The following is a 24335-nucleotide window of genomic DNA, read 5'->3' as shown; positions in this document are numbered from 1 at the left end:
TATACACCAAGATGAAAGTCTATAACAACGTTATCATCCCAAATCTTCTGTATGGAGCAGAGACATTGTCCCCGTTGTGGTGTGAAATTTTGGATACAAGTTGATAAATATTTTGTACAGTGGGATGCAAAAGTTTGGGCAACCTTGTTAATAGTCATTATTTTCCTGTATAAATCGTTGGTTGTTACGATAAAAAATGTCAGTTAAATATATCATATAGGAGACACACACAGTGATATTTGAGAAGTGAAATGAAGTTTATTGGATTTACAGAAAGTGTGCAATAATTGTTCAAACAAAATCAGGTAGGTGCATAAATTTGGGCACCACAAGAAAGAAATGAAATCAATATTTAGTAGATCCGCCTTTTGCAGAAATTACAGCCTCTAAACGCTTCCTGTAGGTTCCAATGAGAGTCTGGATTGTGGTTGAAGGTATTTTGGACCATTCCTCTTTACAAAACATCTCTAGTTCATTCAGGTTTGATGGCTTCCGAGCATGGACAGCTCTCTTTAACTCACACCACAGATTTTCAATTATATTCAGGTCTGGGGACTGAGATGGCCATTCCAGAACGTTGTACTTGTTCCTCTGCATGAATGCCTTAGTGGATTTTGAGCAGTGTTTCGAGTCGTTGTCTTGTTGAAAGATCCAGCCCCAGCGCAGCTTCAGCTTTGTCACTGATTCCTGGACATTGGTCTCCAGAATCTGCTGATACTGAGTGGAATCCATGCGTCCCTCAACTTTGACAAGATTCCCAGTCCCTGCACTGGCCACACAGCCCCACAGCATGATGGAACCACCACCATATTTTACTGTAGGTAGCAGGTGTTTTTCTTGGAATGCTGTGTTCTTTTTCCTCCATGCATAACGCCCTTGTTATGCCCAAATAACTCCATTTTAGTTTCATCAGTCCACAGCACCTTATTCCAAAATGAAGCTGGCTTGTCCAAATGTGCTTGAGCAGACCTCAAGCGGCTCTGTTTGTGCTTCCTCTGCATCACTCTCGCATACAGCATCTTCTTGTGTAAAGTGCGCCGAATGGTTGAACGATGCACAGTGACTCCATCTGCTGCAAGATGATGTTGTAGGTCTTTGGTGCTGGTCTGTGGGTTGACTCTGACTGTTCTCACCATTCGTCACTTCTGTCTATCCGAAATCTTTCTTGGTCTGCCACTTCGAGCCTTAACTTGAACTGAGCCTGTGGTCTTCCATTTCCTCAATATGTTCCTAACTGTGGAAACAGACAGCTTCAATCTCTGGGACAGCTTTCTGTATCCTTCCCTAAACCATGATGGTGAACAATCTTTGTCTTCAGGTCATTTGAGAGTTGTTTTGTGACCCCCATGTTGCTACTCTTCAGAGAAAATGAAAGGAGGAGGGAAACTTACAATGGACCCCTTAAATACTCGGATTCACCTGTGTATGTAGGTCAGGGGTCACTGAGCTTACCGAGCCAATTGGAGTTCCATTAATTAGTTCTAAAAGTTTGGGAATCAATAAAATGACAACGGTGCCCAAATTTATGCACCTGCCTGATTTTGTTTGAACAATTATTGCACACTTTCTGTAAATCCAATAAACTTCATTTCACTTCTCAAATATCACTGTGTGTCTCCTATATGATATATTTAACTGACATTTTTTATCGTAACAACCAACGATTTATACAGGAAAATAATGACTATTAACAAGGTTGCCCAAACTTTTGCATCCCACTGTAGGTCTTTATTTGTACTCTGGTACTGTGAATGCTGTGCAGAGTGGAGGCAGGACCTCTGTGCTTCTCCCAGTGGATTCTGGGGTTCGTCAAGTGTGTTCTGCTCCCTACTCTGTTCAATGCTTGTATCGACTGGGTGTTGGGTAAGGTCGTGGGGTCCAGCAGCTGGGGGGCATCTGTTGGTGAAGAGAGATTCATGGATCTTGACTTTGCTGACGATGCTGTGATCTTCACGTCAATGGAGGCTCTGATCTGGACGCTCGAGAGATTGAGCGAGGAGTCCGAGTGTCTGGGCTTGTGAGTGTCCTGATAAAAACCAAGAGCCAGGCCTTTAATGACCTCTTGGGCACGGCCATCAGCAGTGTGTCTGTTTGCAGAGAGAGCGTCGACCTTGCCGAGAGGTTTACTTACTTTGGCAGTGACATTCATGTCTCTGTTGACTCTTCCTATGAAGTCAGTAGACGGATTGGGAGAGCATTGGGGGTCATGAGGTCACTGGATAGGGCTGTGTGGCGCTCCTGATATCTCTGCAAAAGGACAAAGGTCCAAGTCTTTTGAGTCCTGGTGCATCCTGTCCTGCTATATGGTTGCGAGACATGGATGCTATCCAGTGACCCGAGATGAAAACAGGACTCCTTTGGTACTGTCTGTTCGAAGAATCCTTGGGTGCCGCTGGTTTCACTTTGTGTTGCTCATGGAGTCTCGAATAAGGTACATTAACTGCATTGTGAAGAAGCGTCAGTTATGGCACTACGGCCATGTGGCGCATTTCCCAGAGGGTGATCTGGCTCGTAAGATGCTCATTGTTGGGGACCCGAGTGGCTGGACGAGGCCAAGGGGTCGCCCACGTAACACCTGGCTGTGGCAGATAGAGGATCATTTCCAGAGGGTGGGACTGAACCGCGTGTCTGCCTGGGGGGTTGCCAACCGGGATCCTGAGTTGTTTCGTCGTGTAGTGGGTGTGGCAATGTGCTGTACCAGTGCAGGCTCCCCAACTAGAACTTTATTTTTAACTTAGACAAAGCAATGTAATATTAGTGGGAAGCATTCATGTTTAACCCTTACAACTTATGACTAAGTCAGGATAGTGAATTTTACGACAAGATTCGGGAAGTACCTAAAACCAGCTTGGCAAATGATTCCCTGCAGGACTCTCTCAGTCAACCGCCACATGGAGGCCAACTACCTAGCTGGCAAGCGTCACCTTACCAAATTGTATTGGGGGCAATGTACAGAGTATTGAAAGTACGGAGAGCAGGCGAACCTCTCTTGCCGATTCAGTGGACTATCTGGACGAACAGACATCAGCACCTTCAAGAAGGAAAAGGACAAAACTGATCACAAAAATTATCCAGCGAAAGGCTGAATGAGAAAGGGCAACTCTGTCTCAAATTTTGCTGCTACCATTGGAAAGGGAAATAAAAAGGAGACGACCAAGCGTATATACGGTAAGCACAGTCTTTTCTGTGATAAAAAGCATGACCTTAATGACTGCAACGCAATCCAAGCGTCACCAGGATACTATTGGTCTAAAGTTGCTCGTTTGGTTTTAAATCGGAAGCCATTACATACCATTATGCTCTATTGGCTGTAGGGTTTGAACAGAGAATCAATACATTTGCTTGCTTTACTCTCCCTCTCTCTCAAACACCTTGGACTGAAAAGATGACCACGCTGAGAGCATAACTCAGCAGCCATATTGAGACAGGCATGCGGCCTGTTCTGAAGAATGCTGATCAAAAATGAGGACAACTGGTAACAAACAAGTCTATGTGCCACCTGAAATAACCATGCAACCTGATAAATGCTGATGTGTACCCAATATTCTCTTGTACTTATTAATTATGAATATTATCAACAATACATTTAAAGTGTAACTTAACGTCTGCTTGTCTTTTTTCTCTGTGTAATTGCCCGAGATTATAAATGTAGAAGGGAAGGTGGGAAGAAGTTATATACTACAATACCTTATAAACAGTAGTAAGTCTGTGAGATTTGAAACATTCTGACAAAGGCTACGCATTAATAATACAAAAAAGGGAAAGTGGAGTAATCGAGAACTCGGCCATCCATCCATTATCCAACCCGCTATATCCTAACACAGGGTTACCGGGGTCTGCTGGAGCCAATCTCAGCCAACACAGAGCACTAGGCAGGAAACAAACCCTGAGCAGGGCACCAGCCCACTGCCGGGCAAACACACACACCAAGCACACACGAGGGACAATTTAGGATTGCCAATGCACCTAACCTGCATGTCTTTGGGCTGTGGGAGGAAACCCATGCAGACATGGAGAGAACATTCAAACTCCACGCAGGGAGGACCCAGAAAGCAAACCCTGGTCTCCTAACAGTAAGGCAGCAGCGCTACTCACTGCGCCACCGTGCCACCATAGAGAACTCTACCAAGACAAACACAGTCCCACAAGAAAGCACACCACGCTAAACTGTACAGCTTTGATTTACTCTGCTTATGATGCATCGTGCCCATACAAGGACAGGAAATGACCAGTACAGATACGGTCTGGACAAGAGCTGCCCATCCATCTCAAGCTACACAAAATATGCCTGGCTTTGTTCGGCCATTTAATACATATAGACAATAACAGACTACCCAAACTGGCCAAGGAGGACCTGGGCGTAGTACATTAACAAAGACCTTCACTTACTGGGTATGAACAGGACTGGCACTTGACACATCGGCTTGGCGTCATCGTAATACTTCATGTACCACTGGGCACAAAGTCGAGAGAGAGCACTTTTCATGGAGATTAGACAAAGAGCAGTTCACGGATAACAGGGCTTTACAAGTTATTACTGATGCGACTACCCCAGCAATATCCACCCATTACTTATGTGTTGAACTATGGCCAGTTGACAAAGACGACAGAAACTCCAGTGTCAGTTATACAAGAGAAAGTCAAAGTTAGACAGTCACAAGTCCTGGAGACCTCGGCCAACTAGGCCATCAAAACCGACGATAGATCCTTTTACTCAAAGCAAGCGAGAGGAGGTGACCAACTGAGAGGGTCTGGCACCCTGTCTAGCATTGTCTCTAGTGCGGCCGGGACCCTGAACTTGACGAGCAAAAATACAAGAGTTAACAAGAGTCAGTTTTGGTGTGGTTTGGATGACGTCACCCATGGCAGGTAGTCTGCATCGTATATACTGGCTGTGCTACACATCACATAAGGGATGAAATCTAAGTAATCAACATGAACCTCAGCATTAACGTTTATAATGCACCATCTGTTGGAATGCATGAAGCAATAAAACTCATTGTTTCATTCCAACAGATGGTGCATCACAAACCTTAGTATTCCTTTTACAAATCCCATATCAAATGGCATAAATGTTTTACTGGTATTTCTGAATGGATGAATAGTAATTTTCTCAAACTAAAACAAAGAAAACTGAAATTTTAGCAATTGGCAATAATGGATTCAATGAGGTTATCAGAAATAAACTTGATGCATTAGGATTAAAAGTTAAGACGGAAGTATAAAGCTTAGGGGTAATTGTTGACTGTAATCTGATTTTTAAAATCGCAAATTCATCAGACCACTAGGACAGCATTTTTTCACTTAAGAAACATAAAAGTTAGACATCTTATATCACTGAAAGATGCTGAGAAATTCATTCACGCTTTTGTTTTCAGTCGACTAGATTACTGTAACGCACTCCTCTCAGGACTACCCAAGAATGACATAAATCACTTGCAACGAGTGCAGAATGGAGCTGCTAGAATCCTAACTAGGAAAAGAAAATCCGAACACATTTCTCCAGTTTTGATGTCACTACACTGGTCATCTGTGTCATTCAGGATTGACTTTAAAATACTGCTTATGGTTTATAAAGCCTTAAATAATCTCGCTCCATCTTATATATCGGAATGCCTGACACCTTATATTCCAAATCGTAACCTTAGATCTTCAAATGAGCGTCTCCTTATAATTCCAAAAGCTAAACTTAAAAGAAGTGGTGAGGCGGCCTTCTGCTGCTATGCACCTAAAATCTGGAATAGTCTGCCAATAGGAATTTGCCAGGCTGATACAGTAGAGCACTTTAAAACACTGCTGAAAACACATTACTTTAACATGGCCTTTTTATAACTTCACTTTAACTTAATACTGATACTCTGTATGTTCAATTCTTCAGAATAACTATTCATGGTGGCTCTAAAATCCGTACTGACCCCTACTGTCTCTTCTGTTTCTTTTTCCGGTTTCTTGGTGGTGGCCTGCGCCACCACCACCTACTCAAAGCATCATGATACTCCAGCATTGATTGGCTAAAAGCCAGAAGTCTACGTGACCATCATCATCATCAGGTCCTTCAATGAGAACCCTAAATACAAAGAGGACTGTTTCATTTATGTTAGGTAGATTGCCCAGAAGGGACTGGGTGGTCTCATGGTCTGGAATCCCTACAGAATTTAAATTTTTTTCTCCAGCCTTTGGAATTTTTTTTTTTGTTTGTTTTTTCTGTCCACCCTGGACATTGGACCTTACTCTTATTCTATGTTAATTAATATTGACTTATGTTTATTTTTTTTATTGTGTCTATTTTTCTATTCTTCGTTTTGTAAAGCACTTTGAGCTACATTTTTTTGTATGAAAACGTGCTATATAAATAAATGTTGATTGATTGATAGATAAAACAGAGACATAGCAACTGGACAGACACACAGATACACACATACATTTAATAAAGTGGATGGTGCCTTTAGTGTGACGCATCACTCAATGGTTTAACACACCACATTGCATTTGTTGCAGTGGCTCTCAGTCACCCTAGATCTGACCTACTGAAATGGCGGCCCAGCCTGCAACACAGAGGAAAAACATTTTTTAAGCCTTCAGACATTCCTCCATAAACTCTTACAGTAGTACAGACCATGGATGGAAATCTCCATGTAGCTGAGCAACATTCAGCCCACAATGCAGTGCGATGTTGTGCATCTAGAAGTGGTGGTTGTAGTCTACTACTAGTGTGTGGTTTGTTCATGTGTTGGAACGGTACACACCTCAGCTGCAAAAGCTGGTCTGGGCATCAACTTCATATAGTAAAGTTAGTCTACAATCCAGGGGTCGCCAACTCCACTCCTGGAGGACCACCGTGGCTGCAGGTTATCATTCCAACCCTTTTCTGAAGGAGTGACCTGAATCGACTGTCGGCAGTAGCCAAGAGGGCAGCTGTAAGGCGCATGCGTACGGGTGCCATTCTCATCCCTACCACCTTTGCCGTCACTTCCCCTATCACTTCATATCTTAAATCTTCAATCCGCCTCAAGTGCCAGCTTAAGTAAAAAATTAAAGAAACCGTACTAAGTAACTGCAACACAAACACTGACTTAATCAGTTTAAATGAGAAAAGATGCGAATGAAAGAAGAGAAGCAGCAAGCGCATCAAACGAATGGTAAACGTACATAGAAAGAGTTGGAAAACTACGAATGATCAAGTCAAGTGGATTCCAGTGCATGTTATCGTATAGTCCGCCGTTACTGGTACTTGATAAATCTGTCAATTTCAAATTTTTTTATTTTTTTTTCCCCACCAAATAAACGTGTAGCGCTAGAATTTTCCGCCTCCATATACCTTATGGATCCAAATGTAACGCATGCATGCTGCCACCATTCTATACAGAAACACACACCGCTGGTCACACTTGTGGCGATTTAAAATAAACCGTTGCTCCCTCAGAGTGCAGAAGACACATTTGTGTGTGTGTGTGTTAGCTACAGTGATCACTTGTTATGGGTTTGTACACGGATAGCTTTGAGAATTCTTTTTTTTATTCTGTTGAATGCATTTTGTGATGGACCTGGGTCATATAGGACCAAAATATTTAATTTTATTTCAAAACGGAAACAAATCTTATTGCTAATACTGTGCACTATTTTGGTTTTTAGGCACTTTGAGATGTGCCTGGGTCAAATGTGAGCAAATGGAGAAAGAAAAAAAAAAAATGTATTGTTACTACTGCATAGTCTGTTCAGTTATAGCTTTTTATGGATTTCTCTATACACTTTGATGTGTCTGTGTCAGATGTGACAAAATTTAAACAGGGAAAAAATTAGCATTACAGTAATCCCTCCTCGATCGCAGGGGTTGCGTTCCAGAACCCCCCGCAATAGATGATAATCCGCGAAGTAGAAAACCATGTGTGTTTGTATGGTTATTTTTATATATTTTAAGCCCTTATAAAAACTCTCCCACACTGTTAACATTATTAGAGCCCTCTAGACATGAAATAACACCCTTTAGTCAAAAGTTTAAACTGCTCCATGACAAGACAGAGATGACAGTTCTTTCTCACAATTAAAAGAATTCAAACATATCTTCCTCTTCAAAGAATGCGTGTCAGGAGCAGAGAATGTCAGAGAGAGAGAGAGAGAAAAGCAAACAATCAAAAAATCAATACGTGCTTTTAAGTATGCCAAAGCACCGTGATAAAGCAACATTTTTTAGAGGAGCGTCCGTATCCTCTAGACAAACAGCCTCTGTGCAAACAGCCCCTCTGCTCAATCCCCCTCCGTCAGGCACAGAGATCAGATAAAGTGAGAGAGACAGAGAAAAGCAAACAATCAAGCACCGCTCAGGAAGCATATCGTATATCATTGAGGAGTTTTAGTTAATAAGTAATACGTGCTCTGATTGGGTAGCTTATAAGCCATCCGCCAATAGCGTCCCTTGTATGAAATCAACTGGGCAAACAAACTGAGGAAGCATGTACCATAAATTAAAAGACCCATTGTCCGCAGAAATCCGCGAACCAGTGAAAAATCCGTGATATATATTTAGATATGCTTACATTTAAAATCCGCGATGGAGTGAAGCCGCGAAAGTCGAAGCGCGATATAGCGGGGGATCACTGTATTTTTGTTTTTCAATACATTCAGTTGTGTTGGTTTAAAATTTGTCCTTACCTGCTGCTTACCGGCCGGTGAAAAATGTCTGGTCCAGCTAAATTTCATGTTTTGAAAATCTCTCCCAACTGCATTTGTAATTGAACAGCCCTGCCAAAGTCTTCCAATTCCAGCTTTCTTTCATTTCCGAAAGCCCACTTATCTGACTCAATTGTAGACATGTCTGTCTGTGATGAATGCAACATTATTACTGAAAAATCTCCTCTTCTAGGGTGGGAAATTTTAACTCCAGCTCCACTGCATCAACACAGGCACATTTTGAATGGCTCTCCCCATCCTTCTATGACTCCTTACCTTCACTTTGCTCATCACAGACCCTCTGTGGCTTTCTGCGGGCACAGGATCACCCTGCCATGTCCGATTGCAAAAATCCAACAAAATCCGTATCCCTGTGCGTACCAAACAGACAGACAAGACAAGATTGCTCCAAGTGACGTCAGTGTTCATTACACCGGCTGGACATCACTTGCCCTTCACCCCACTTACCCACTCCTCTTGCCACAAGCAGAAGCTTCTTGAAGTCCTCAGTGGTGCCGAGTGTGGCATTGATGCTGGTGAGATTGAAAGGCTGGCCAGATCCATCCCGACTGTAGAGGGACCCCAATAGAAGAGCATTGACTTTTAAAGACTGCAAATATGGTAGCTGAATCAGGATACCTGAGGGTGGAAAAAGGGGGGTAACAAAAGGCTGTCAAATACAACTGAAGATAAAGTTAAATCACATTATCTGATGGGACAGCATGTAGAACAGTCTATATGAAATGGAAGGCAGGAGAGAGAGACAGCAGACAGACAGAGATCGAACTTTAATGTGAGGTTAGATTTTCAGATTCTTGATCCATTTTTAAAATAACACTATCAAGAAAGTCATGGTTTTTGTCAGTTAAAATGAAATGGATCATTTAGTCTCATAAATACTCAGAGCATAGTGGACCTCAGTTTAACTGGAATACTCCAATCAGTAATAGTAAATGTTCTCATTTGATGATTTTTACATAATTAATTTTTCTTTTATATACTGTATTTATAGAATTTCACAATTGACTCCAAAAAATAATTCATTTTTACATTTACAGATGTTACTAATATTCTGGCTGCAACTGTGGGTTGGGCACCTAGGCACCAGGGAGGCTTGCCTCCCCTAGTGTTGTGCTGAAAAATTTAATGTCAGAAGGCTTTTTACCTGAAAATAAAGGCTATTAGGACACTGGATAGATAGACAGACAGTTTTAAGGCTTTAATGCAATTAATCAACAATACAGACTCAACCCAATTCGGCCGAATGAGATTGAGCCCTGAACATTGCACCAATCAAAGTTTTTATAACAATTTATCATTTTAACCTTGTTCGATTTGCTCATTCTGCACCTGGCCATTCTGTCTATTGTTCACTCCAGTTTCTGTTGTTCTTATTCTTGATTGGTTCATCAACTAGGCAGATGTTCTTTATTCCATATTTGGTCTTTCATGGTGTCACTTCCTTTCCTAGCCTTTCATGCTATGCTATGCTATATTGCTGGCCTAAAGCTAAGCTTTAATTAAAAAGAAATATAGTATATGCTTTCATTTAATCATCGCTTGGCATGCTTGATTCGTCTTAATTTCTACACTAAAGTTAATGTCTAATATATTTCTTCTATTATTTTTGCTAATGCCTGAATTTACTAAGATTTTCTCTTCATGCATTACGTCAGTGGGACCTTGCTTACAGCAAAAGCCTTTTGTTTTCTTTCTGCTGCCGTTTTCCCAATCCAGCTGGTTTCTTTACGTGCCTCACAGAGCCATCTTCTGTCTGAGGTATTATTTCCTTCGCTTCATAGCCTTGAACCTCTTATCCTGTTCTAATTTGGTTTCTGTACGTCAATCTTTGTTCTTTTTTTCCTGTATCTTTAGTAATTTCTATTGTAATCTTAAAAATATTGCCATAACACTGATTTTTAGTTAACTATTTGCTTTAGTTAACTTCTTTGCTTAACATTCTAATTTATGCTTAATCTAATGTTTTAGAAGCGTTTACTTACTTATGGCTCTTTATGTTAATTTGCTATTCTCTATGCGAATATGAAAAATTTTCCTTCTACACTAGTATGTTTATATCTCTATATGTATGTATCTGTCTCTCTCTATCACTGGACAAAATGCTAGAAAGCAGACAAGCTTAACTAATGCAAAGATAAGAATAAAAAGAAATGTGTGTCAAAACAGGACAGTAAAAACACACTAAATACAAATGGAAGGCATCAACCATGTCAAATAAAAGCTTAGCACTTACTGTACATTTTAATAAATGCCACACTATATGTAATCCCTCATAAAGAGTCCCAAAGGGTCAACTATCCATTAGTCCAGTGGTTTTCAAACTGTGGGGCAGGCCTCTCTAGGGGGGAGGCACAAAGTAACTAAAAGGGGGGTGTGAAGGTGAAAACAAGAATCGAAAATATGAAAAATACATCTATTGAAACCAAAACAAACTTAAAACATTCTGATACTAGAAAAATAGAGATAGATAAATGTCAATAAAATTTAAGTAGGTATAATAAAATATGCATCTATGATATATTATTAATTTAAAAAGAACAAATTGGCATTAGTGGGCTCCTTTTAAAAAAACGTTAAGGGGCGCGATTAAAATGGTTATGAAAACTCGAGTCACAAATACTTAAACGTTGAGAAACACTCCATTAGTCGGCTGTGTGCAATGATTAAGCTGGTAGATATGCACTTGGCAGCCTCTCATTCTGGAGGGGAAGTAGCAGTAATGAACAAAAGTCACAAGACATAAAATAAAGCCGACAACATTTTAATGTGTGAACACCATTTTTATAAATGTCCACTAAATTCCTGAACTGTTTTTAATCAGCGATTTTCCAAAATGGGTCAAGCGATATCTTGAATGCGAGTGAATTTGTCACTACACAGATTTGCTTCTCACTCTTTAGTTGTGCCACCATGATATGTCCTGTCATCATCAAACCCACTTAATCCTCAAGTGTGGTCTTTCTGGGGGGGGGTGGGGCCTGGAGCCGATTCCAAATAGCACAGGATGCAAGGCTGGTAAACAGGGCCTCCACTTCATCGCGGGGGAACACAAACACTGGAGGCCAAATTAGCATTGACAATCCACCTAGCCTGCATGTCTTTGGACTGTGAGAGGAAACCCACGCAGACACGGGGAGAACAAGCAAATGCCAATAATATGCAAACCCTGGTCTCCTTACATGCGAGGCAGAAGCCCTACCACTGTGCCAACCATTCCGTCTATCCACAGTATGGCACTTCTAAAATTAAAATAAACAGACTTTTAGAGTTTACGATATATGAGATTCATTGGGGTCATTCTCCACATGCATTTTGATCACCAAATTAAGAGCCCCAATTATTTTCCCCCAGTGTGTACCGTTTTACCATTCATAAAAAGTGGATATGAGCTTTACTTAAATTATCACCGTCAAGTCTTGTGTTGCATGTTTGGTCATTTACAAGACATGTCTACCCCAAACACCTGAGGGGTTGCAGCCACTAGTGCTGCTTCCTTTTTCCATCCACAGATCAAAGGGAGAGTCCCGAGGACTTCAAAAGGCTTTGTCTAGAGGTCTCACCTCTTCTGCTCCAGGACTGATTTAATGTCCTTGGCATTAACTTGGAGCATAACTCGGGATTTGAATTCAACGTAAATATGGTTAAACCCAAAGTCAGACTTGGAGTGATGTGTAAGGATCTCTTTACAGTGTTAAGCCTGAATAACACTCAGGACAGCATTCTGTATGGTGGGAAACCAGTCCAGAGATGGTCCACAAACCAGCTGTTGCAAACACACCTGTTTGGCGAAACTGGGTCGAGTATCATTTTTCACTCGTCATAAAATGCTTGTTCTTCACTAATGATGACAGAGTCATCAAAACTGTGGGATGTTATCAGGTGGTCATCAAAAACATGTCCCCAACAATCATAGAAGTATGGACGATAGTTTCATAGGCTCCACAGAAAGGCTGTTAGGGCCCCAGTACAACAAATCCATAAAGGGCACAATTTGGTATCAATTTCTAAATACTGTGAGAAGCAAGTTCTAGGACCACCTAAAACTCAATACTTTACAGCAATAGAGGGACCATGTGGGATGGCAGGTACAGTCAGGCCTCACTACATCATCACTTGCAAACCCTTTGCTTGACCAAGGTGACTCATTATATACTTTTCTCACTACTCAAAGCTATTCAGTGAGTGGGGAGCCACTTCTAACACCACTAATGTGTAGCATCCACCTGGATGATGTGACGTCAGCCATTTTCTTGCCAGAACGCTTACTACACATTAGCGGTTAGGTGGCGAAGTGGGGGGGGGAGAGAGAGAGATAGCCAATTAGAGACAGGGGAAGATTAGGAGGCCAGAATGACTAGGCCATGGGGTTCGGCAATGTATCCCAAGGTCTGGACTCAACCCTGCTGTTTATGATGGATGCCCAGTGATCAAGGACTCCAGAGAATCGGGACCTCGATTTTACATCTCATCCGAAGGATGGCGCCATTTTTACAGCACAGTGTCTCTGTCACTGCACTGGGGTATTGAGATCCACATTCATTCCTGACTTCACCAACACATCTTCCAGCAGCAACACAAGCTTTTCCTAGATGGTCTCCCATTCTAGTTCTGGCCGGGCCCGAACATGCTTTGCTTCAGGTGGATGAACTCTTCTGAAGTGGATGTGGTGTGGCCGCTGGAACTGGTTTCATTTACTTCTGTATTTCTAAGGACTTCTAAATCACTTAATTTTAAATGATTTAGTAGTGGGAACTTATCAATCTATACTAATAAAAGACAAAGCCCTCACTGACTGACTGACTCACTCTTCACTAATTCTCCAAATTCCAATGTAGGTAGAAGGCTGAAATTTGGCAGGCTTATTCCTTACAGCTTTACTTACAAAAGTTAGGCAGGTTTTATTCCAAAATTCTACACGTAACGGTCATAACTGGAACCTACTTTCGTATACCGTATACGGCCATAGCGGGCCGATTAGGACAGCAGCAACCCAAGCTGTGAGAAAACACTAAAAAGGACGCGTGTCAGACATCGTGGTACATTTTCCAATTCAGCTAGACGAAAACTACTCTGTGAGGCTGCCGCCAAATACTCACAGAAAAATCCACAAGTTAGACACACTGTCGCTAATTACTCGCAGGCAAATCCACAACTTAGAGACGCTGCCGCTAAATACTCGCATAGCGATTTGGGTAGTGAACACTTCGATGAATGAAACCGGTTATCTTTACAACACAACACATCCTCCAAATACAAACCTGATTGAAAGAAATAATGATAATCAAATAATTGATGACAGTAACACTCAGAACCCATCCATCCAGTTTCTAACCCGCTGAATCTGAATACAGGTTCACGGGGGTCTGCCGGAGCCAATCCCAGCCAACACAGGGCACAAGGCAGGAACCAATCCTGGGCAGGGTGCCAACCCACCACAGGACACACACAAACACCAAGCACACACTAGGGCCAAGTTAGAATTGCCAGTCCACCTAACCTGCATGTCTTTGGATTGTGGGAGGAAACCGGAGTGCCCGGAGGAAACCCACGCAGACACGGGGAGAACATGCAAACTCCACGCAGGGAGGACCCGGGAAGCGAACCCGGGTCTCATAACTGCGAGGCAGCTACCACTGCACCACCGTGCCGCCCCACTCAGAACCCTCACAAAACAATTACTGTATATTGACAATCAGGTTACGTTATTTTTAATTTTAAACTTACACTAGTTCGCTGCGAAGCGCGGGTATTTTGCTAGTTTCACATAAAGAAGGCAGATGGTCAGTGAATTGCAACAGAGCTAAAGGTGTTCATGACTTAAATTTATATTTGTAAGTACACTTAAAACTAAATCCAGATGGTAGATAAAAAGCAATGAAAGTAGCAGTAAAATGATGAAATATTGAAACAGTATGTTATCGATCCAGAAGAACAGGTCTTTCATATCTCTCGGCTCGTCTTACCTCCAGGCATCTACAGCACTTCAGGTTTGGTACGAGTAGGAACTTAAAATTTGAGAACCGAGAGGACACCATTAATAATTCTTTGCATTTATATGCTGCTTTTCTCACTACTCGAAGCGCTCAGCAATTGCAGGTTAAGGGCCTTGCTCAAGGGCCCAACAGAGCAGAGTCCCTATTGGCATTTATGGAATTCGAACCGGCAACCTTCCGATTGCCAGTGCAGATCCCTAGCCTCAGAGCCACCACTCCGCCATTAAAGATATCAAGCTTGCATGCTTAGTTAATAGTCAAGATGCTGCAGTATTGTAGTCGGTCTCTTTCATGTCATGAATTGTGAGACTAAATTATGTTTAGCACCGGTAACAGCGCATTGCACGAGAACGTACAGGGAATACACTTAACTAGAGCATTCATACTCCTTCTCTGTACGTTTAGCATTCGTGTGCTCAGAGGTTGATGCGCTGGCTCCTTCCTGAGCAGCTCTTCTTTTCTCCACCCTCGCGGCCCGCTTCTCTTCTTTTGTCGGCATCTTTTTGCATTAAAACTGATTAAGTCTGTGTTTGTGTTGCAATTACTTAGTAAGTTTTCCTTAATTTTTCACTTAAGCTGGCACGTGAGGCGGATTAAAGATTTAAGATATGAAGAGGTATGGGAAGTGACGGCAAAGGTGGTAGGGATGAGAACGGCACCCGTACGCATGCGCCTCACGGCTGCCCTCCTGTCTACTGCCGACAGTTGATTCTACAATAAAACAATTAAAATAAAAAGAGGAATAACCTTGTAGGTCAATCATCACACCGAAAGCGGATAGTAGGCATCATGTAGTAGATGTGTACCAAATTTCAGGTCAATAAAGTCAAACGGTTTGCGAGCAACAGGTGATTTTAAATCCTGGACAGACAAACGAACAGCCACAGTACCGTATTATATATAAAGATAAGTAAATTTTTAGCTGAAGCATTAACAGTTCTTTCAGGCAGGGACCTTAGTGATTCAAGCAGATGCACAGGTCAGAGTTAATGAAAGAATGTGCTATATCGGGGTCTTTGTAGAGAGTCTAATCCACACATCGCATGTGCGAAGTACTCTGATGGTAGGATGGATGACCCATTCTGAAGTGCATGTGGTGTGTATTCTGTATAAAGATATAATATGATACATATACTGTATAATGGACAGTTTCTATACCCCACTTGAACTGCTTAATATTTAACTTCAAAGGAAAACCGATGTGTATGGCACTTTACGACCAAACCGCCATGATATGCCACGGACACGCCAAGCAAAGAACAAATTAGAAAGACAGTGTATGATGAAAACATTCATCCTTAAAACTCAACTAAATTAAGCACCGATAGCTTTGCAGGACTCCATAACAACTTTTTTGTATAATGTAGAGCTCGTTATTAACTTGAGGTTAATATTCTTCAGATTTTTTGGAATATTCAGTGTTTGTAATTTTACACTATTTAGCACAATATTATGAAATACAACTACACAAGTAGAGTAATGGAAGTGCTGCCGCCTCCCAATGAAGAGATTGTGGGTTTGCGTCCAGGGTCCTCATCGAGTGGAGCTCGGAAAACACTTTCAGTATTGCGTAAAGCGCTAGATAAAGAATTATCATCTTATTATATAATACGCTACCATGGCTGTTCGTTTGTCTGCCCAGGATTTTAAATCACCTGTTGCTCGCAAACCGTTTCACATGAAATTTGGTACACATGTACTACGGGATGTCCACTATCTGCTTTCAGCATGACGATTTACCCCCCAAGGTTATTCCTCTTTTAAATTTTTAATTTTATTGTAGAATCAACTCTCTGCTGCAGCCAGCAGGGCAGCCATGTGGCACAGAATGTGCTATATCGGGGTCTTTGTAGAGAGTCTAATCTACACATCGCATGTGCGAATTGCTCCGATGGTAGGATGGATGACCCATTCTGAAGTGCATGTGGTATGTATTCTGTATAAAGATATATGATACATATACTGTATAATGGACAGTTTCTATACCCCACTTGAACTGCTTAATATTTAACTTCAAAGGAAAACCGATGTGTATGGCACTCTATAACCAAACCGCCATGATATGCCGGTCAACTCTGGTCGTGTGAACGCGTTTAGCATGCAACATGGTACAGTAGCACTTTGGCAAAAAGTCTGCAATCAAGAGGAAGGATCATAAAGGTATCTGCCCACTAAGCACTGTCTATGTTCATCTCATTGACATGATGAAGTCATTACCCCTTTGCATTGTGGTAGTCTACAGTATCACAATGGGTGTGCTGATCAATCAGGTCAGGTACGGACATTCTACCCTTTTATTAAAATTTAAAAGCGCTTGACATCTGCTTGAACAATACCTGTGTGTGTTGAGGACGGTATTGAAAATTTTCATATCAAGAACGTGTGCACTAGGCAAGTCTTTTCCATTATAATTATGTTGGTGTTTTTATGAGGAACAATCAAAAAGTAAAGGCAACTTGCCCTTTGACCCCAGAAAAGTGTAAGAAAATGAACACAACGGTTCTACCACATCGTCTCCCTGCGGGTCGATGAGTTTCTTGCGTCGTTCCACTAAGTTACTTATTCCTTGAGAGATTCAAGGTTATGGATGCTCCCAAATCCAGGTCTTCACGGGTTCCTTAACCTCATCAGACCACATAGAGCCTCTTTAAGTGGACCGAAGATATGACACTTTGAAGAAAAATGAAAAACAAAAGCTTTGCCACTTTGCAATGGTGACAATATGGTTAGGTCACAGCCAACCCCTTCCAAAAATTTTGCCCCTATATAATGTGTGAGATAATACGCAGACGGATGCATTTCTCCACCACTCCATGTAAGGTAATATTAAAGTGAGCAGCACTCATACGAAATTAGCAAGCACATAAAGATTGTTGTCTTAAGTGTGGATGACAACACTTGTGTTAATCACAGTATCCACACACGGGTAGCAATGGGTTCAAACTGTATTGTTGTCGCCAGCCTTTCACCCTGAAGATAGGAGGGGCCGAGTGAGTGATTGACAGTAAAACGTCACACAGGTATGCCAAGCTCATTAAGTGGAACTGAAGATGTGAAACTGATGGAGCAGCAAGACTTTTTGACAGCATTCCTAGTCTTCTGCTGTGAATTGCTGGTTTCTATTGCTCTCCAAGCATAGCACGGTATATTGCACTTCTCTATGTGCCAGAATAGGACTCTTTCACGTCCCAACAGAAGATCACCAGGATTTGCTCGGCAGAAGGCCGTGGCTTGAATTTCTTCTTTACTAGAGATGACATCCATTTTTCCACTGCATGCTTTTTCTCATATTTTCAGTTCACAGTATTGGAGTCGTGTCTTATCTCTAGCGATAATCTTCTCCAAAACAGTCAGCTCTTCAGAAGAAGCTTTTGAATTGCCTCAGCTTCTATTCATTGCAGTTACCGCATAATTTTCAAATTGCCTTTACCTTTTATATGTTTCATTGGGTTGCCAGATTAGAAAATTAGAAATACGGGACACTCTTAAAATATCCATCTATATTTGATTAGTTATTTAGATTGTGATGGACGGCCGACGGTTCAGTCCTGCTGGGACATCCCTGAAAAAGAAGAATGGAGGATAGCAGCCTTTTCAGGGCACTGTCTCCCCCGGGACGCTAGGTGGCAGCGGTTCTCCAGATTCCCTCAGGGCATCCTGGGACATGGTGTCCGTTTCCTCAGCCCTGTTGGGTGCCACCAGGGGGAGCTCACAAAGAACCTGGGGACTTCTATTGTTACTACAATCCGGAAGAACTTCTGAGTCACGAGGACGGAAGCCTGCAGTACTGCTGGGCTACTTGGGACGGATGATGAGGCATTTGACCCAGAAGAGGAGAAGGAACACTTCCAGGTCATGGACTGTTTAAAAGAAAAACCCAGCAAAGTGAGCTGGAGTTGGGAGGCTGGGTGATAAAGCTGCTGGGAGTGCAGGATTATTGCGATTATTGGAGAATTGTGGCAAGTGTGGAGCTTTGTGCACTGTATCTGAAAAAAAATATTAAAAGTCTTCTTGTTGGTTTTTACAAGTGTGTCTTGGACGTCAACAGTGACCCTTAGCATCATTTCATACATATATACATATACAGTGGTGTGAAAAACTATTTGCCCCCTTCCTGATTTCTTATTCTTTTGCATGTTTGTCACACAAAATGTTTCTGATCATCAAACACATTTAACCATTAGTCAAATATAACACAAGTAAACACAAAATGCAGTTTTTAAATGATGGTTTTTATTATTTAGGGAGAAAAAATCCAAACCTACATGGCCCTGTGTGAAAAGTAATTGCCCCCTGAACCTAATAACTGGTTGGGCCACCCTTAGCAGCAATAACTGCAATCAAGCGTTTGCGATAACTTGCAATGAGTCTTTTACAGCGCTCTGGAGGAATTATGGCCCACTCATCTTTGCAGAATTGTTGTAATTCAGCTTTATTTGAGGGTTTTCTAGCATGAACCGCCTTTTTAAGGTCATGCCATAGCATCTCAATTGGATTCAGGTCAGGACTTTGACTAGGCCACTCCAAAGTCTTCATTTTGTTTTTCTTCAGCCATTCAGAGGTGGATTTGCTGGTGTGTTTTGGGTCATTGTCCTGTTGCAGCACCCAAGATCGCTTCAGCTTGAGTTGACGAACAGATGGCCGGACATTCTCCTTCAGGATTTTTTGGTAGACAGTAGAATTCATGGTTCCATCTATCACAGCAAGCCTTCCAGGTCCTGAAGCAGCAAAACAACCCCAGACCATCACACTACCACCACCATATTTTACTGTTGGTATGATGTTCTTTTTCTGAAATGCTGTGTTCCTTTTACGCCAGATGTAACGGGACATTTGCCTTCCAAAAAGTTCAACTTTTGTCTCATCAGTCCACAAGGTATTTTCCCAAAAGTCTTGGCAATCATTGAGATGTTTCTTAGCAAAATTGAGACGAGCCCTAATGTTTTTTGCTTAACAGTGGTTTGCGTCTTGGAAATCTGCCATGCAGGCCATTTTTGCCCAGTCTCTTTCTTATGGTGGAGTCGTGAACACTGACCTTAATTGAGGCAAGTGAGGCCTGCAGTTCTTTAGATGTTGTCCTGGGGTCTTTTGTGACCTCTCGGATGAGTCGTCCCTGCGCTCTTGGGGTAATTTTGGTCGGCCGGCCACTCCTGGGAAGGTTCACCACTGTTCCATGTTTTTGCTGTCACTGTGGTTCACTGGAGTCCCAAAGCTTTAGAAATGGCTTTATAACCTTTACCAGACTGATAGATCTCAATTACTTCTGTTCTCATTTGTTTTCTGAATTTCTTTGGATCTTGGCATGATGTCTAGCTTTTGAGGTGCTTTTGGTCTACTTCTCTGTCAGGCAGCTCCTATTTAAGTGATTTCTTGATTGAAACAGGTGTGGCAGTAATCAGGAAATTGAACTCAGGTGTGATACACCACAGTTAGGTGATTTTTTAACAAAGGGGACAATTACTTTTTCACACAGGGCCATGTAGGTTTGGATTTTTTTTTCTCCCTAAATAATAAAAACCATCATTTAAAAACTGCATTTTGTGTTTACTTGTGTTATATTTGACTAATGGTTAAATGTGCTTGATGATCAGAAATATTGTGTGACAAAAATGCAAAAGAATATGAAATCAGGAAGGGGGCAAATAGTTTTTCACACCACTGTACATATGTAGAGACATAAGTTAAAAATGTAAAGTAAGGATTTTAATGGGTTATGAGGAAAACTAAATAATTTTTCAAATTTTACTTTTAAGTACTTAAAGTGCAATTACATGTACCACACAGTTTGCTTCAAAACAGCTTCTGCCTCGTTTGATAAATGTACATTTTGTGATGAATATTCCAGCGAATGGACACTTACGTTCTGGCATCTTGGGATGGATGGATGGATGAGTTTATAAGTTAGAAAACAAAGTGGGCCGTGACAAGTAGTAACACCACACTTTGTTGAGACCGTATGTCGCAATACTGATACAGAACTGCACAGCAGCGCGGCTGGAGAGCAAAACGGTAAGAGTGTCGCTGTCCTCAGCCAACCAGAGCAACTGAACAAGCTGCAAACAGGTGAAAACACACTTGTTTCCTCATTACATTTGGGTTATTTTCATCAAGAGAATCTGAGAAAAGAAATTACTTATAAAAAAAGTTACAACTAAGTACCGTAAGAAGGTTGTAAAAATAATTATTCCGAAATTTGAAAATTAACTAAATACGGGACATTTGGGTGTCCCTGAAAGGTCAGTACCGGACAGGGGACAAAATGATCAAATATGGGACATGTTTGGCAACCCTATTGTTTAACATGCGAACATTTTTAGTTGGTGGGGTAGGGGAACTCAATGCTTTTGGCTCATTTCTCCATTTCAATTGTAACTAAGGTAGCTACACAAGAACATTGCCCAGAGTCGGTGTTCACTCGCAAACGCACATCTAAGAAGGACACGTCTACAAGAAGAAAAATTTCCAATTGAGGTAAGGGGACTCAAGAGCCGGCAAACAGGCAACAGACACCCAGTATTTTCCATTTAACTTTGCTTTGTGCTTTTAGACTTCACGCTCATTAAATGGAGTCCCTGTACAGACCCCACCAACACTTTATGATCTCCCATACTCCATCGCCGTTTAATGCACACAATCAAAGCACCAAATAAATCAGAGATGCACATACGAGGGTCGCTCAAAAAGTCGCCGCACTTTTAATGTTTTCATTGGAAATGGTGAAGGCAGGAGGAGCAGTATTTGGGCGTGGCTGAGAAGGTCATGTGACTTGTTCTGTCTGGCAAGCCAGCTGTCCTTGCAGTTTAGTATAAGAGTTGTCACCCTGAGGTGAAGATGGCGGTGAAACTTATAAAACTGCACCAAAGAGAAACAGCGTTCTGTCATACACTTCTTGTCCCTCGTGGTTCTGTTTTGGGACCGCTTCTTTCTCTCATTTGTATCTTCCAGCACCACGGTATTAAATTTCATTGTTACGCTGATAACACAAAGCTATATCTATCCACTAAATCCACTTCCATTTTCCCTCCAGATACTCGTTTGGACACGTCTTCAAGACAAAGACATGGAGGACTCAATTTTCTCCAACTACTACTTCTTTCGGCTGCTCCAGTTAGGGGTCACCACAGCGGATCATCATCTTCCATATCTTTCTGTCCTCTGCATCTTGCTCTGTTACCCCATCACCTGCAGGTCCTCTCTCACCACATCCATAAACCTTCTGTTAGGCCTTCCTCTTTCCTGACAGCTCTATTCTTAGCATCCTTCTCCCAATATACTCATCATCTCTCCTCTGCACATGTCCAAACCAACGTAATCTCACCTCTCTAACTTTGTCTCCCAACCATCCAACTTCAGGTGACCCTCTAATGTCCTCATCACACCGAATGCAAATCTTACCATCTTTATCTCTGCCACCCCCAGCTCTGTCTCCTGTGCCACCATCTCCAGCCCATATAACACAGCTGGTCTCACTACCATCCTGTAGACCTTCCCTTTCACTCTTGCTGATACCCGTCTGTCACAAATCACTCCCGACACTCTTCTCCACCTATTCCACCCTGCCTGCACTCTCCATTTCTCTTCCACAATCCCCATTACTCTGTACTGTTGATCCCAAGTATTTAAACCCATCCACCTTCACCAGCTCTACTCCCCCCATCCTCACTATTCCACTGACCTCCCTCTCATTCTCACACATGCATTCTGTCTTGGTGGTCCAACTAACCTCCATTCCTCTCCTCTCTAGAGCAGATCTCCACCTCTCCAGGGTCTCCTCAACCTGCTCCCTACTCTCGCTACAGATCACAATGTCATCAGCAAACATCACAGTGCACGGGGACTCCTGTCTAATCTTGTCTGTCAACCTGTGCATCACCATTGCAAATAAGAAAGGGCTCAGAGGCGATCCCTGATGTAATCCCACCTCCATCACGCCTACCGCAGACCTCACCAATAACACACTTCCCTCGTACATATCAATACAAAAACTCAATTTTCTCCAACAGCAATAAAAATGGAGGTGCTCCCCATTTGGTTCTAAATCCACGCTTGCTAAGGTTAACCATTCTTTTGTTTTAATTAACAATATTAACACAAACATCTCTACCCAGATGAAGAGCCTGGGCGTCATTCTTGACAGTACTCTCTCTTTTTCTTCCCATACAAGTAATGTTTTTCTGACTACCTTCTTTCATCTCAGAGACATTTCTAGACTTCGTCCTGTTCTTATGTAACACAGTACTGAAGTATTGGTCAATGTCTTACAATAGCATTACAGTATTCTATACATGTAATGTACTATCTGGAATCCCACAAAACTATATCCATCACTAACTTATTCAAAATTCTGCTGCTAGGATAATAACCTGCTGTTCTAAATCTACTGAACATATTACACCGATTCTCTCTCAACTTCACTGGCTCCCTGTTAACTACCGAATACAGTACTAAATACCGCTCTTAACATTTTAAGCTCTCCACAGCCTACCTCACTGATCTCCTACAGACTTACACAACCTCTCACTCCCTCAGATCCTCACTTGCAGCTTTACTTTCTGTACCACACATCAAACTCTGTTCTGTGGGAGCTCGAGCGTCCTCTCCTAGTGTTCCTCATCTCTGGAATCCTCTTCCTATTCATATTCATAAGCTCGATTCAAGAACACATTTTAAACACTGTCCTCAAAACTTCTTTTCAAACTGGCATACCAACTGTGAATTTTGCACGGTTAATTCCAGTTCTCTGTTTGCCAATTATTGCTTTTTAAGTTTTATCATTCTCTTTGTTTTTATTTTACTAATATTGTTTAATTTCATTGTAAGGTGACCTTGAGTTTTATGAAAGGTTTCTATTAAATAAAATGTATTACAGTAATCCCTCGCTATATCGCGCTTTGACTTTCGCGGTTTCCCTCTATCGCAGATTTTAAATGTAAGCACATCTAAATATATATCACGGATTTTTCGCTGGTTCGCGGATTTCTGCAGACAATGGGTCTTTTAATTTATGCTACATGCTTCCTTAGTTTGTTTGCCCTGTTGATTTCATACAAGGGACGCTATTGGCGGATGGCTTAGAAGCTACCCAATCAGAGCATGTATTACATATTAACTAAAACTCCTCTATGCTATAAGATATGCATCCCGCGCGGAGCTTGATTGTTTGCTTGTCTCTGCCTCTCTCTCACCCTCTCTGACATTCTCTGCGCCTGACGGAGGGGCTGTTTGCTTAAAAGATACTGACGCTCCAGTAAAAAAATGCTGCTTTATTGCGGTGCTCGGCCTATTTAAAAGCACACGGATTGATTTTTTGATTGTTGCTTTAATCTCGCTCTCTCTCGGACGTTCTCTGCGCCTGACGGAGGAGATGTGAGCAGAGGGGCTGTTTGCACAGATGCTGTTTGCTTAGAAGATACTAACGCTGCCGCGACAAACTTAAAAGCACAAGTATTGATTTTTTGCTTTTCTTTGCGAGCTCTCTCTCTCTCCCTCTGAAATTCTCTGCTCCTGAAGAGAAAAAGATCTATTTGCATTCTTTTAATTGTGAGAAAGAACTGTCATCTCTGTCTTGTCATAGAGGACAGTTTAAACTTTTGACTAAAGGATGTTATTTCGTGTCTAGAGGGCTCTAATAATGTTAACAGTGTGGGAGAGTTT

At 41.8% G+C, this 24335-nt stretch overlaps 1 protein-coding gene across 2 annotated transcripts in view; it reads right to left on the bottom strand.

The window, feature by feature from the left end:
• The window catches only part of LOC120538668 (4F2 cell-surface antigen heavy chain), a 66657-nt gene that overhangs the window by 30150 nt on the left and 12172 nt on the right, over window positions 1–24335 (bottom strand). For both annotated transcript variants that reach the window (XM_039768056.1, XM_039768054.1), the window contains exons 3-4: window positions 9136–9306; window positions 8944–9038 (exon numbers count right to left, since the gene is read on the bottom strand). In XM_039768056.1, the coding sequence (XP_039623990.1) occupies window positions 8944–9038; window positions 9136–9306 (266 nt within the window). The remainder of the gene's footprint in view (window positions 1–8943; window positions 9039–9135; window positions 9307–24335) is intronic.

Source organism: Polypterus senegalus, chromosome 11, assembly GCF_016835505.1.
Source record: "Polypterus senegalus isolate Bchr_013 chromosome 11, ASM1683550v1, whole genome shotgun sequence".
In the NCBI taxonomy this organism is placed as follows: Eukaryota; Metazoa; Chordata; class Cladistia; order Polypteriformes; family Polypteridae; genus Polypterus; species Polypterus senegalus.
Note: the sequence above shows the minus strand (reverse complement) of the source record. Positions and strands in the feature narration are given on the sequence as shown.